The sequence below is a fragment of the Juglans microcarpa x Juglans regia genome, chromosome 3D (assembly GCF_004785595.1).
Source record: "Juglans microcarpa x Juglans regia isolate MS1-56 chromosome 3D, Jm3101_v1.0, whole genome shotgun sequence".
In the NCBI taxonomy this organism is placed as follows: Eukaryota; Viridiplantae; Streptophyta; class Magnoliopsida; order Fagales; family Juglandaceae; genus Juglans; species Juglans microcarpa x Juglans regia.
In genome coordinates this window covers 13,314,566-13,330,027 of record NC_054598.1, presented here as the reverse complement: position 1 = coordinate 13,330,027, position 15,462 = coordinate 13,314,566, and the positions used below count along the sequence as shown (strand labels likewise).

Sequence of the window (15,462 nt, the reverse complement as noted above, 5' to 3'; positions counted from 1 at the left end):
CCATGTATTCATCTCATGGTTTACCTTTATATGCTAATTTTGTATGTTTGTATCTTGTTTACTTACTTGCAGAGATTTCTCAAAATCTCACTATAGTAGTTTCCACTACAAATCTCAACTCGAAATTGTAGAAGTTGTGACAACTGTAGATACAGACTATAGAAAAATGCAAGAGAGTGGATCCCCCACTCGTGAAGAAGGCCCCAAAGAGTGTTGAGCGCTCAGCAGAGCCATCCATAGAAGTTAGGCTTAAAGCGGCCAACCGCTTCATAAGTGAAGTATTGAAGATTTTCGGAGATTTGAAAAAGAAAATTATCAACAAGGATGAAACAAAGTAGGCTTAAGAAAGAGAAACCTTAGAAAGAAAATGATTATCGGAGGGATATGGTTTTAAAACCCTATTGTATTTTGGAGAATTTGAACACATAAGTTGTTTTGGGATTTATAATTTTAAATGGAACCATGATGCTTTTGAAATTGTTATCAATATTACTTAGATTCAGATGAATAATTGACTGACCTCTATTGCATTTGGGAGGGGTGCTGCACTCTTAGCCCTCAGGCCTGCCGAGATTAGTAAAGCTTGCTACATAATTTGTGCTTACAGGGCGTGTTAAAAAATATCCACACAATTTCCCTCCACCAATTCATGACAATTTTCAATCGGTTATTTCAATATTAATAAAAAGTATGAAATATAAATTTATTAACTAGTTTCAATAAAAATTATATGAATTTAAATAGTTTCAATAAACATATAATTTATATATTAAGCCTCAATTGTAGACATTTTTTCCCCATATACGAATAAGATAAATGCCATTAAGCTATAAGCACATGACAAACGTAGAATAATGCCCAACCACAAATTTCATATAAAATACTCATTCGTCTCTTAATTTTTTGTTCAACTAGAGAAAATAAAACAATACATGTTGTATCTATCAATTTTTCTACGATTCTTACCAAGTATAATGAAAAAAAAGTTAATATATGTTTAATTCTAGAGAAAACTTGGGGGACAGTCCATCTGTTTATCTCATAAAATCAGCCCACCAATCAAAATGCGACACGTCAGCTGCTTATAATCATTACCATGCATCCCACTACACCGGAACAAGAACATTCAATTCCCCTCTTCCTATTCGAACCCACCACCCGACGGGCACCCCAGTCCATCCCAACCTAAACGCGACGGCACCCACTCCATCCCAACTCAAATTCAACGGCACCCCACCCATCCCCGATAGCAGAGAACCGGTGCAACTGCCTCTTGACGGCGCCAAATATCATCCCCCAATTCATTGGCAAAAATATTTGATATTTCACAAAAATAGTATTACCATTACAATCTCTGCAGCTTTCGTGGTTCAGTTCTTAGACACTGTTGCGAGAAAAAGCTCTTGTTGAAGTTTGATACTTATCATTGTTCTGAACCTTGTTTAGCTTCGATGAGTCTTTTGATTTTATTGATGAAGCTAAAAGATTGGGTGGTGGCGTTTGGTTCACTGCTTGATGGGAAAATCTAGAAGTTTAAGTTTTCCTACCCTATCTAGGTACTCACTTTCAGGGTCATTTTCTTGCCCATGGTTTTTGCATCAGAAGGCTTATTTTTTATTTTATCGCGACGAGAAGATTCGATGTAGTGGAAGGGGAAGGGCTGGAACGGAAAAGGGAAAGGAGAAGGGAACTAATCAGCTGCACCCCACTCTATTGTAAACAATCTCCATAAGCTTACGTGCAGCCAGCCCGTTGGTGGGCTATTTTTCCTCCAACGGCAACTGGGCTAGTCCAAAGCGCCCCTCTTAATTCTATCATGTTTTTGTACTCAAAATTAAAAAAAGAAAAAAAAGAACTCAAATACAGCTTTGAATCAGTTGGAATCAGCTCAAATCGATCTAAAATGGGCAAGAATCGATCTGAATTGGCCTAAGTCGATTTAAATTGAATCGGCTTGAATCGAACCTTTTTCTCAAACTTTGCCCTAATATATATATATATATATATATATATATATATATACACACACACACGCACATATATGTTTGTGTGTGTGTGTAGGGTGTTGCATTGCAGGACATACGAACATAAAGAGAGTAAAAGAAAATCACAGAGGAAACAAAAATGAACTCAGGTAAGTGTCGTTACATTGCAGGTACCTTCTTTTCTAAAAACAGAAGCAACCCCGAACAAGCCTCAAAAAGCCTCCCCACACTTCTTCTTCCTCAATCTCTTGCATGATGATCTGGCTTTCGACTTCAATACCAGATTCAGAGGTGTGATCTTCATCCTCAGGAGAGCTGAAAAACTTTGCTAGTTTTTCAGAAACGGATAACTCGCTCTTGTCCAACAATTCTTCGTCTCCCTCATAATCATCGTCACCATCGAAGATCAAATAGAGCCCAAACTTTTTCACCTCAATTCCCTTGATGAACGGTGGGTCTTGCTCTCTCACCTTTATGTCATAACTATCTCTCAACTTTGAAACTAACGGATGACAATCTGGATATCGAAACAAGTAAATGTGATCTTCATTAGTCTTTGGAACTCCCTTCAACTCCGGCATTGTACTGAACAATACTTCATTCAGTTTGACAATTTTTGCTCCTACACATGGTAGTGCAGGAAGTTGATCTCTTAAGTCATCAGGTATTTGAGGGTTGAGGGAGACGACAACGCCTATTATCACACCTTTGATATCATGATTTTTGCGTTCTGAGAATCTAACCTCTTGAGAAAACCAAGCTGGAATCTTGTTTCCAGGCATACTAAGAGACCTGAAATTCCTCAAAAAAACCTGAAAAAAAAAAAAAAAAAAAAAAAAAAGCAGCAAGCTTATTGATCCACGATAGTTCCTAGAATGAAGAATAATGTAAAAAGAGCAACTTCTTAATTCAGGATTGTCCATGCGCTTAAACATATACAGGAGGGAGACGAAGAAAACCTTAGAAAGCCTTCTTTTTACCACAGATGAGCATGCTTTGCAACCACTCATAAACAACCTTGTCAACGACTTCAAGCATTCGAGGCCCGGAATATCCTCCACCTTCTCACAGTTTGCGAGGTTCAGCTCGCGCAAGCTTTCCAACTTTGAGATATCAGACACCCTTTCCAATGCAGTACAGTTTGCAACATTCACCTCCACCAAACTTGAGGGAAGTGGAGGAAGAGATTTCAGCTGCTCGCAGTAGTGTAAAAAAAGCGTTTTCAGAAACGGAAGACCCCTCAAGCTGGACGGAAGGCTGACAAAATTATTATGACTTAGATTCAAAATCTCCAAGGACGACAGCCTTTCAAAATCATCGGGAATTTTACCACACAGATTCCAAGCTCGAGCATCCAGTTCTTCAAGCGAGCATAAATTGGAGAAAGAAGTTGGAAGTGTGAAAGGATTATGTTTCTCTTGTTCAGCTGCACCCAAATCCTCTTTAGGTACCCTGTTTCCAGCTGACAGGAAATGAGGCTTCTTAGCCATTTTTAAAATCATTAAGCTTGAAAGCATCCCAAAACTTTTAGGCAACTCTGTGACTGCAGTTTCTTCCATCAGCAAGTGGTGCAAAGACTTCAAATTTCCTATTGAATCGGGAAGTTTACGGAGCTGTGTACATTTATTCAACCTGAACATTGTAAGATTTTCCAGCTTCCCAATTGATTCCGGCAATTCAGAAATACTGGACTCAGATATGTTCAGAGAAGTAAGAGCGAACATGCATCCAATTGATTCTGGTAAAGATTTAAGACCTTTACAATTCCTCATCTCAAGCTTCCTCAGCATTTTCAGGGCACCTACCTGATCCGGCAGATTTGTAATTGGTGTCTGGTCTAACTGAAGCTCAACAACAGAAGCTAATCCTTCAATTGAATCAGGCAACTTGCTCAAAGACGGACAGCTCCCAGCTGACAAGTCCTTCAAATATTGCAAGGAACCAATAGAAGCAGGCAATTCTTTGATTGCACTACCATGTATTAGAAATTTTGCCAATGATATAAGATTGCCAACAGAATCTGGAATTGAAGTGAGTGATTCACACCAAATTAGACTTAGTATCTCAAGGTTTAGCAAAGATCCAACAGAATCAGGTATTTCTTCTACAGCAGTATTATTAAGAGAGAGTTCCTTCAGGGAAGACAGCTTTCCAATGCAGTTGGGAAGTTTCGTTACGAACCGGCAACCGTTTAGTTTAAGCTTTTCAAGCTTTGTAAGGTGGAAAATTGATTCAGGTAGCTCTTGTATAGCAGTGTTATCAACAAGAAGTTCTTTCAGAGATCTCATGTCACCTATGTCCATTGGTAACTTTTTCAATTTTGAGCAGCCGGAGAGGATAAGGTTCTCTAGATTTTTTAGGCCAGAGACTTCAGCAGGAAATTCAACAAGGTTCCAGCAACTGCTCAGGTTCAAATGAAGTAACGTACTCACGTTTCCAATTGATTCATGAATCTTAATTAGGCTGTGACAATGCTCAAGATCAAGCTTTTCCAATTTTTTATGTCCAGAGAAATCTGGAGTAGCAACAAGATTATGGCAGCCACGGAGATTCATAACCATCAATTTCTCAGCCACCTGGCCAACAAGAAGTATAAAAGTGACCATCACAAAGAACTATGACAAAAAGTGCAAGCACAAAACACCCTAAACGTATTAATCTATCTCATGAACATCCAAGTCTTGCTTGAAAACCAATTTGTGCAGCAGACAAGTGAAGCATACCTGGTTAGTGAACCTGCGCCACACTTGTTCAATTTTACTTTCTGAGAGGTCAAGGACAGCAAGTTCCCGAGGACAAAAATCTTTAGGAAGACTTTTAAGAGGACATCCTTTCCATTGTAGCCACTTCAGTTGTGCAGGAATATACATATACCTTCCTACCAATCTTGTATAATTGATTTGCAGAAGTCTTAGATTAGACATAGATTCAAAAGACTTGGTGTATAGTATTACCTCCCTCTCTCTCTCTGCTTTAGTTTCAAGACACTTCTTATGCCTTTCTTCCAAGTATGTCAACGCAGAGGTAAAATTGGGCGACCTTTTAAAATTTTCCCAAGAAATTCTGTCACCGCTTGGATCCTTTACAAAGGGCCTCATTTTGAAGTCTAGCACGATCCCTTCTATACATCCTGTTCCCTGTAATCAAAAGGAAACTTCTTTAAACAATGGAATGGACTCAACAGAAAGACAGAAAACTGACAACATCGAATAACTTGTGGCACATGCGAGTATTTAGTTAGATCTATATCTTCCACTTAAAACATTCAGCTAAAATGTTATATACAATAACAGAGGAAATGGAAAAAAAAAAAAAAAAAATCATTAAGAAGAGGCCCCACCTTCCCAGCCTTCAAGACGGTCATGATTTCATCACGATCCCACAGTCTACTTGGAATATTGGGATATAGGGGGTTAGCATCTAGAACAATCTGTCTTCCCATTTCTCTAACTTGATCATGCATCCACAAAGTGTTTTCCTCTGTAATCTTGATGAGCGACCTTGTTATGAAGACTCTGACCGCTATCTCAGCCCTAAAACCGCAACCTTTCAATACATCAATTGCATCCTCTCTCTTCATTTCCATCTTTATGAGTAAACACGAAATATCAAGGAATATACGCTTCTCTTCTGCATCCAACCCATCAAAACTGATCTTCAATACATCCTGCAGATGGCTTGGACGAATCCGTTTCAACTTTTGCAGAGCATCTTCCCATTCCTCTTTTCTCCTCTTATCCACCAAATAAGAACCAAATACTTCCAGAGCCAATGGCAGACCTCCGGCAAATGACACAATCTCCTTGGACAGACTAAAAAATCCGTCAATGGGTTTCTCTCTTCTCAGTGCATGGTAGCTAAAAAGTTTTAGTGCGTCAGAGGAATCCAACTCTCTGACCTCATAAAACGCAGTGACAATATGCTCGGGTAGAACTTGTGTGTCTCTTGTGGTAATTATGATTCTGCTTCCTTCAGAAAACCATTCTCTTCTTCCAATGAGTGCTTCAAGCTGACTTACATTGCCAACATCATCCAAAACAACAAGAACTCGCTTCTCCTGAAGTACCTCTTTGATTGCAGCGATAGAATACACAGGAGACTTACCCGAGGAAAGGTCATGGATAAGTTTGTTCTGAAGGGATACTAAATCTGCATCTTTTGCAGAATTCTCTCTTACTTTTGAAATGAAACTAAGGCAGTCAAAACGACCAACAATTTTATTACAAAGAGCCTTAGCAAGGGTTGTCTTACCAACCCCACCCGTCCCATATAATCCAAGAACTCGAACGCCATTGGATTTAACATCCAACACACTCATAAGTTTTTCAAGACGAGAACCAAGTCCAACTGTATATGTAGCCAGACCCACTGGAGTATTGGCAAGTTCAGTCAACACCCTTTTGACTAAAGATTCAATCAACCGCTCTTTCGCCTCAGCATCGATTTCACTAATAAGAAATGAGAAATGAGAAACTAAGGATGTCAATTAAACATTAAATTTTAAGTCTTTAATCATCAAATTGTTCTTATTTCAAACAGTAAGAAAGTAACAACAGATATGATCGGTACTTTGATGTTTAACACCTAAAAATGCATTTGTGCGGCAAGAGATCATTTTTAACGGCCACAGCTGATAAAACGGTGCACATTGCTTTTGAAGTTTCGTAGTAGGGTGACAAATTCCAAAATTAACTATTCAAATGAAGGTCAAATCGATGCCGAAAATTAGATGATTGCTTAGGGGTTAAGAAAATTGAGTAATGATACGCTACAACTCTTTCATAACTTATTTTGAATCAGTTAATATAGTCATGTTACTCCACTAAAAGCTTGAGTAATGATATTGATATACAACAATTTTTACAACATTTTACACAATCATATTTTAAAATAAAAAATTTATGTGCAGTCACTTTTATGTACTCTTTGTGCACTCTACCAATGTGATTGGCGGCATCATTTTTTTAATATAAAATAACTGATTTAGCCAATTATATCAATGAGATACGCAAAAAATATGCAAAAGTGACTATGTATCATAAATCTTTTAAAATAGAAGTATTTTTGCAATATAATTTCGAATAGCTCTGTTTTTTGCAACATAAAATGGAAGTATTCGAATAATTTCGAATATCAATTTTTACTTTAAACACATTCTTTGTCTTTGAATCGTATTTATAAAGTGATGACTTTACAATTTCTTACAATTATTTTACAGCTTTATTTAAATTGATAATAGTTATACAATATCGAATTTGTGTTTAATGAAGTGGTACAATTACATTAATTAAATGTAAAATGAGATTAAAAATAATTATAAAAGAGTTGTGTAAGTGTATCATTATCCCAAATATAAATAATTTAGAAGATAAAATGAACTTTCTTATTTTGATACAAAGAGACGTACAATATGGTTAATGGAAAAAATGTCACTAAAATCTGGCCATAACTGGAGCCGGATACTAAAATCCAAGCGGATAATCTCATTCAATCTGATTTTTCACTTCCTTTTAAAACCCGATTTAATCTGGATTTTTAATATTTTTTTTTTAAAAGAAGACTTTAAAACTTAAAAAAAAGTTTTTATACAATTGTTTAAAAAATATATATTATGATATCATGCTTAAATTGTCCAGATTTTTTTTTAAAATAATTTAAACACTTTTTAAAAGATTTATAAAATAAAATAAATAATAATACATCATAACTAACAAACTAATACATAACAATACAAACTAAATAACATTGTTGAATATTTTTTGTACAAGTACTGATCAAACAGCTTGTATTATCAAATTTGCAACAAAAAAAATGTCTTTAGAAAGGAAAAATAAAAGAACAAGAAAAAAACTAGTTATGGAAAATTGGGTTAAGTTACGGATCTAGGTGGATACAAAAATTTTTTATCCACCTAGGTCTAATCCAAGCGGATAACCGCTCAAATTCATCCGAATTTTCGAGTTCTGGACCAGGCCCGAAAAAAATCCAGCTCGATTCTACACCCCTATCGATTTAGGACTAATTTTGATTTTTAAAAACCGGTACTGTACTAGATAGCTTAAAAATGGACCGAACTCACCGATTAGGTCTAGTCCAACCAGTTTTTCAGTTTTTTTTTTTACACCCTTACTCTCAGCTTATCTCATTTCATCTCATCACATCCATCTAATCATTACAATTTTATAAACTTTCAAACAAAATATAATCAACAATTCAATTTTTTAAAATTACAAAACAAAATTAATATTAAAAAATTATATTCTAAAATTATTTTATTCAATTTTCTATCTCATCTCATCTCAACTTTCTATCTAAACCTCTCATATAGTTTCGGATAAAAGGATTGATTCTTTAAAATTAAGCTTAACGCACACCTAATGAAAGAGATAGTGAGGTAGAACAAATGGAAATTGCTATAGATCACAACTTTCATTTTATAAGAAATTAAAAAACCCCCAACTTGTGGAATTCAACAGTACTAGAATCTCAGGTATTGGTAATAAGTTTTATATCAATCCCAAGAAAATCCCAGAAAACATATATACATTAATGGAGCTCAAAATAATTAACATTAGAGAGCCCTGCAGATCATCTTATAAATACGCATAAACATACTATATTCTAACATCCCTCTCCTCTCCAAGGGAGAAAAGATAAAAGGGAAAAGCTCTTGAAGAAATAAAAGCCTTTAATTTTAATGACGCTCGTCTCCGATTCAATTGTTAAGTTGTTAGAACACTGGTCTCCGATCCAATCAACAATTGAAAACGAAAGGAATATTGTATTTTTTTTTTTTTTTTAACTCATGAATATTTGGGAGATCTTTTTATCATGTAGATTTTTTACTAGCAAGAACAAAGCCAATATTGAGTTCCAAAATTGTGAAAAGACAATGCAAAAAGGATAGTTATATATATACACCACCTCTTCTCGAAGGGCCAGCCAACAATTGCACCAGCTTTTTCCATAGCTCTCCTCCAGCACCTAACCTTGTCCTCCCCATACGTCTTTTCATGGTTTCTAAAGTGTTCTTCGAAAGTTCCCCTCTGTCGCCGAACGTCCGACGGGTTGACTCGGTAGAAGACGGGAAGAAGGAGCCTCCGGTACTCGCATATCTTGGAAAGTTCCTCCAGGCACCAGTGCGACGACGCGTAGTTCGGGGATATGATGGCAATGGAAGCGGCCGAGTCCTCGATGGCCTCTAAAAGACATGGCTTGATCTCGTCCCCGCCGCGCATCCCCTCGTCGTCTAGGAAGACTCGAACGCCGCGTTCCTCGAGCGACTTGTAGAGGGTATTAGTGAAGGTGTTGCGGGTGTCTTCGCCTCTGAAGCTCAGGAACACGTCCCACCGGAGTCTGAAAGTTGAAGTTGATGAGACGGAAACGGCGTCTTCGTCCATTTCTTTGCAGTATTCGTGATCAAGACTTTTTTCGTTTCAGAAAGGTTGCAGCTTCCAATTGATATGCACTCTCTAGCTTTTGGAAAAGAGGTTGGAACAGCAAGCAAATCATGTATGGGTAATGTTAGGCTAGGTTTGGTGGTGAAGTATTATTATTATTTTATTGTTATTTCACTATTATTTTTTATTTTTTTATTTTTTTAATTATTATTTTTATTTTTTATTATTATTTAATATTTTTTTATTTTTTTATTATTATTATTCATAAAATATCTAAAATCACTTCACTGCCTAAACACAACATTAATATCCTAAACTTGATACATGCAAGTTAAATATATAAGTCATTTATAGAAAAGTATATTTTTTTTTTTTCTCGATGAAACACACATTTTAAAAAAAGTGAACCACACATTTTTCTTGACGAAGCACGCACTTACATCATACATGTACATTATTTGCAAGTGGCTCTTTTTTTTCAACCCTTGAAAAGCTACTTCTCTTTTGTTTAATAAAGACCAGTTGCCAAGTTTTCTCACCTAACATTGCATTATATATTTAGATCGATAAAAAATATTTTAAGGAATAAGTAACTTATTATTTTTATTCTTAACAAAAGTAAAAGTTTATTTTATTATTTTAGAAATTATAAGATTTCAAGTTGTCATAAATTCGCATTAGACATTTAAATCAATTTTTTAAATTAATGATTTGATTTGTTGAAAGATTCCTCTCCGTATCAATAATTATTGATATAGTTTCTTCATATGCCCATTAACGGATACTCACATTATTATCAATAATAATTTGTATAATCCCAATTATATAAGCTCAATTTGTGGAGGTTGACCCCGAGTGTCCAGATCTCACCGCCTGGGAGTTTCTAGAGGCGCAGTACAACTGGAGCAAAGATTGAAACTAGCAATTTTATTTTTTATTTTTTTTTTGTTTCTGGCAAGGGATGAGAGTACCCTGCCAGGCAAACTGCACGAAAGGACTATCCTGTGGGGCTATATGAGGGGTCGTGCCGCTAGATAAAGAAATAAAACCAAAGGCCTTGCTGATCGAGGCTAACATAAGGAGATACTTGGCCCCCTATTGCATACCCGCTATGATGACCGTACCATTCCCATGCGGGGTGGCGCTCATCAAAATCAGAAGCAAGCCCCTAGTCCGCTGGTGGAAGGAAATGGGAAAAAGGCTTGAATGCAAGAGAAAGCAAATAGTAGTGGAGATTCTGCTCCACTGCCCCCCTCCTAGGGAATCTTCCCTGCCCATTGTAATTTGTCGCCCAAACCCTCAATACCTATTCCGAGGGTCATTGTCGTTGTCCCATCATCCTCTATTTCTACGGCGGCGCCACTTCTTACCCCACCAAGATAGTTCGAGAAGCTCCAGCAACCCTCGAAATGACTCAAAATTCCTCTTACCACAAATCCCCTGCAATCCCCTCCAGTGCAGGCGGGCAACATAGGGGCGGCAGAAACCCTCAAACGCTCCCAGGGGAAGACATGCATGTGAAGAGCTGAGATCCATGGAGGTCGTGGACTAGTCCAATGACCTGAGCACAATGGTTTCGAGGAGCAGGTGGATCTGGTCTCGAGTTTCCCTCCACTTCCAAGTCAATCGGGTCGAGGAGGGCATATGAGGACTCCATCCGGGAGATGGCCGGGTCGCTGAGAGATCTCTTCTTCGGGGTTAGTGTTATCGTATCTTCCTCTTCTTCGTTTCCCTTTCCTTGGATTTGCTCCAATTGCTCTAACTTTGTTTTGCTTTGGTGACAGGTGGCAGATTAGCTAGCGACCTTCATAGTAGATGGCCAGGGAGCTCTAGAAGAGGAAAACCGGACACTCTATTCTATGGTGAGTGTAGCCTTACGCCACGACAGGTGTGAGAGGGAGGAGCAGGAAAGGCTAGGAAGCCCTCATCAAGGCGGAGTTGAACCTTCTTCGGGACCACAAAAGGATGGCTCAACTTCGTCGATAGAAGGCCACGCTCAAAGCTAATCTCACCAAGTTTAGGGAGGAGGCAAGTAGAACAGGCTCAATATTGTGCTTCAGGGGGCGGCACGAGCCATCCTATAGGATTCGTTGGAAGCCCGGACGGTGGAGCTGAAGGGCCTATGGGAGGAATGCAATTTTGAGCTAAAAAAGGAGTTTGACTCCCTCTCCAATTCTTTGATGAGCAAGACTGGGTAGTTGAAATCCAAGTCGTAGCAGGTGAAGGACTTGGAGTGTCAACAAGCTGCCAGCCAGGTCATTGTTAGGGAGTTACAGAGTGAAGTGGGACATGAATGACTTGGTCCCTCGTCTGAACGCCCAACTAAAGCAAGCGTCGTTCGTAAGGGATAAGGCTCGGTCGCACGGCTATAGTGAGAGCTTGAAAATGATGTGAGATCATGTACTAGAGAACCCATAGAGTGACCTGAGGTCTCTTAACCTAGTGGATCTGGCCCCAGACCCACTGGAGTTCGAGCATGGCGCCTTTATCGTTCCTGAATGGATTCCAGAAGCACTATCAGCCCTACAGTACCATAGATGTTTTTTTATTCCTTTGTGTGTATTTAGGTTATGTACTTGCCCGCAATTCTTGCGCTATGTATGTTAATGATACTTTTAGCTCCTTGTTTCACGCCCTTCATTTTCTTGTCATGCCAATAACTCTGATTAACCCTCACAAATAACCTAACTATAGACGTGAGATAACAAAGCATCAGGGAGGTAGAGTGGTTAATAAAAACCACAAAACTTGTGACTTCGTAAAACTTGTGAGCTTGACGTTTATCTTAGCGAGACTTGAGCCGTTTGTAGGACTCACAAACTTGGTGGCTTCGCCTTGCCAATCTTTAAAATACACCCAGCTCTCTTTATGCTTGACCCTTGCTTTCGCAAGGGGGCCGAGCAGCCCATTCAGGCTGGACTTGCCTAAATCTTTGGAGGAGGTTGAGTAGCGCGTTCAAGCAAGACTCGCCCTAAGTTTTTGGAAGAGGTCGAGCAGCACGTTCAGACTGAACTCGCCTCATTGGCCCTTGCCTTCGCAAGGGGGCCCGAGCAACACATTCAAGCTGAACTCACCCAAAATCTTTGTCTTTAAGTATTTAGAAGAAATCAAGCAGCTTATTCTTGTTGGACTTTTCTCGTTGCACCCTCCTCGTTGGACCTTGCTTTCGTAAAGGTGGTCGATCAACACATTCAGGCTGGACTCGCCTCGTTGGCCCCTACTTTCGCAAGGAGGGTTGAGTAGCGCATTCAGGCTAGACTCGCCTCATTGAAGGAGAGTCTGAAATCTTTGGAGGAGGTTCAGCATCGCGTTCAGGCTAGACTTGCCTCGTTGGCCCCTGCTTCCTTAAGGGGACTAAGCAGCGCATTCAGGCTGGACTCGCCCTAAATCTTTGGAGGAGGTCAAGCAGTGCATTCAAGTTGAACCGACCTTGTTGACGCTTGCTTTCGCAAGGGTGGTCGAGCAGTGCATTCACTTTGGACACGCCCTAAATCTTTGTATTTAAATCTTTAAAGAAGGTCGAGCAGCGGATTTAGGCTGGACTCGCCTAATTGGCCCTTGCATTTCCAATGAGGGGGCCGAGCAATGCATTCGGGTTGGAATCGCCCTAAATCTTTAAGTCTTTAAGTCTTTAGAGGAGGTCAACAATGCGTTCAGGGTGGACTCACCTTTTTGGCCCTTGCTTTTGTAAGGGGGCCGAGCAACGCATTTAGGCCAGACTCGCCCTAAATCTTTAGAAGAGGTCGAACGCTCGTTCAGGCTGCACTTGCCTCGTTGGCCCTAGCTTTCTCAAGAGGGGCTGAGCAGCGCAGTTAGGTTGGACTCACCCTAAATCTTTGGAGTAGGTCGAGTAGCGTGTTCAAGCTAGACCCGCCTCGTTAACCCATGCTTTCTTAAGGGGGGCCGAACAGCGCATTCAGGCTGGACTCACCCTAAATCTTTGGAAGAGGTCAAGCAGCGCGTTCAGGCTGGACTTGCCTCGTTAACCCTTACTTTCACAAGGGGGGTCAAGCAGCACATTCAAGCTGGACTCGCCTCATTGGCCCTTACTTTTGCAAAAGGGATTGAGCAGCGCATTTAGGCTGGACCTACCCTAAATCTATGAAGGAGGTCGAGAAGTGCATTCTGTTTGGACTCACCTCTTTGGACCTTGCTTTTGCAAGGGGGGTCAAGTAGCGCATTCAGACTGGACTTACCCTAAATCTTTAGAGGAGGTCGAGCAGTGCGTTCAAGCTGGACTTGTTTCGTTGGCCCTTACTTTCGCAAGGAGGGCCGAGCATCGCATTCATACTAGAAGGCATGACTGATGTAGTATACCAGTTTCTGGGAGCCTTCCAAATCTCGCACCAGAGCTGCCAAGGCGGCGTATAGGGAAGCGGACAGGTAGAGGCTCAGGGTATCTCCCTCGTCAACTTGACCAAGTAACGAAGGACTGGAAAGGTACTATTTCAGGTTCTCAAACGCCTGGTCACAGTCCTAATTCCAAGTCTGCAACTTTCGTATTACTTTGAAAAATGGCAAGCATTTGTCTATTGATCTGGACACAAACCGGTTAAGGGCTGCCACTCGGTCAATGAGTCTTTGCACATTGTTGATACTTCAGGATAGGGTCATGTTGATTATGACTTACACCTTCTCCCAGTTAGCCTCTATATCCCGTTCCAAGACCATGTAGACCAAGAATTTCCTAGACTCTTCACCAAATGTGCATTTCTCCAAGTTAAGTTTCATTCGGTATCGCCTTAGTACCATGAAGGCCTCACGCAAGTCGGTTAAGTGTTGTCAGAGGTCTTGCTCTTCACAAGCAGGTCTTCCACATAAACTTTCATACTCCGCCCTATCTGCTCTTTGAACATACGGTTGACCAACCGTTAGTAGGTGGCCCATGTATTTTTTAGGCCAAAAGGCATGGTTGTGTAGCAATACAACCCCATATTTGTGATGAACGAGGTCTTCTCCTCATCGTCGGGGTTCATGCGGATCTAGTTGTATCCCAAGTACACATCCATGAAACCGAGCATGCTATGTCCGACTGTGGAATCCACGATCAAGTCGATATAGGGAAGAGGGAAGCTATTCTTTGAGCAGGCCTTATTTAAGTCCATGAAGTCAACACACATCCTCCACTTGCCACTGACTTTTTTTATGAGCACAACGTTAGACAACCAGTCTGGGTAATGTGCGGGTATGAACCCTGCTGCTAGGAGGCAATCAACCTCTTTCGTGATGGCAAAGGATTTTTCCACACTAAAGCTCCACCTCCTCTATCTGACTTTTCTGGCCTCGGGGTCCACACAAGGGTGGTGTTGGATGATGTCTGGATTGATTCCCGGCATGTCTTGGTGGCTCTATACAAATACATCCTAGTGCTTTGTTAGGAGTTGCATCATGGCTTACCGCATGCTGGGTGTCATCCCATTGCCGAATCTGGCCACAAACCCAGGGCATTTCGAGTATAGGGAGCAACCTCTACCGGCTTATTTGGCTCTACCTACAAGAGAGTCTGCTCGTCTCGGATCTCTTCCTCTCCTACGATGAAGCTGAGTGGTGGCGGGATATAGTCATCACACCGGGGCTCTATCATGTTGACCCCCGCCTTTCGCAAGCTTCAATTATTGTACATAACACTCCCAGACCAGGACCTATTCACCACGGATCTCGCCCACTTCTATGGGGGTTGGAAACTTCATCTTCAGGTGGTAAGTTGAGGTTATCGCCTTCAAATGGTTGAGTATGGCCACCCTAGTATGGCGTTGTATGAGGAAGGGGATTTTGCCACTATGAAATCAATCATTGTGGAAGCTGTGTGGGGGGGTCGTCACGGCCAAGACTAAGAGAGTGATGGTTCCTACAAGCTGAACCAAGTCCCTTGTGAGCCCTTTTAGCGGCATGGGCGCTGGTCACAAGCGATCAGGGTCAATCCCCATTCGTGAGAAGGCATCCCAAAAGAGAATGTCGGCAAAACTATCGTTCTTGATCAAGACTCTTCTAGTGGTGAAGTTGGCCACCTGCATTGTCACTACCAGAGCGTCATCGTGGGAATAGAGGACCCATCTTCATCACTTTCCCCGAAGGTG

General features: G+C 40.3%; 1 protein-coding gene across 1 annotated transcript; it reads right to left on the bottom strand.

The window, feature by feature from the left end:
- Nucleotides 1-2,144: 2,144 nt before the first annotated feature.
- LOC121254781 (disease resistance protein RPV1-like) lies at nt 2,145-9,405 on the bottom strand. Its single transcript, XM_041154931.1, has 5 exons — nt 8,910-9,405; nt 5,326-6,433; nt 4,709-5,122; nt 2,945-4,561; nt 2,145-2,797 (listed from the first exon to the last, which is right to left on the bottom strand). The coding sequence occupies exons 1-5, from the start codon at nt 9,383-9,385 to the stop codon at nt 2,168-2,170; spliced, it is 4,245 nt and encodes a 1,414-aa protein (XP_041010865.1). The 5' UTR covers nt 9,386-9,405; the 3' UTR covers nt 2,145-2,167.
- Nucleotides 9,406-15,462: the final 6,057 nt, after the last annotated feature.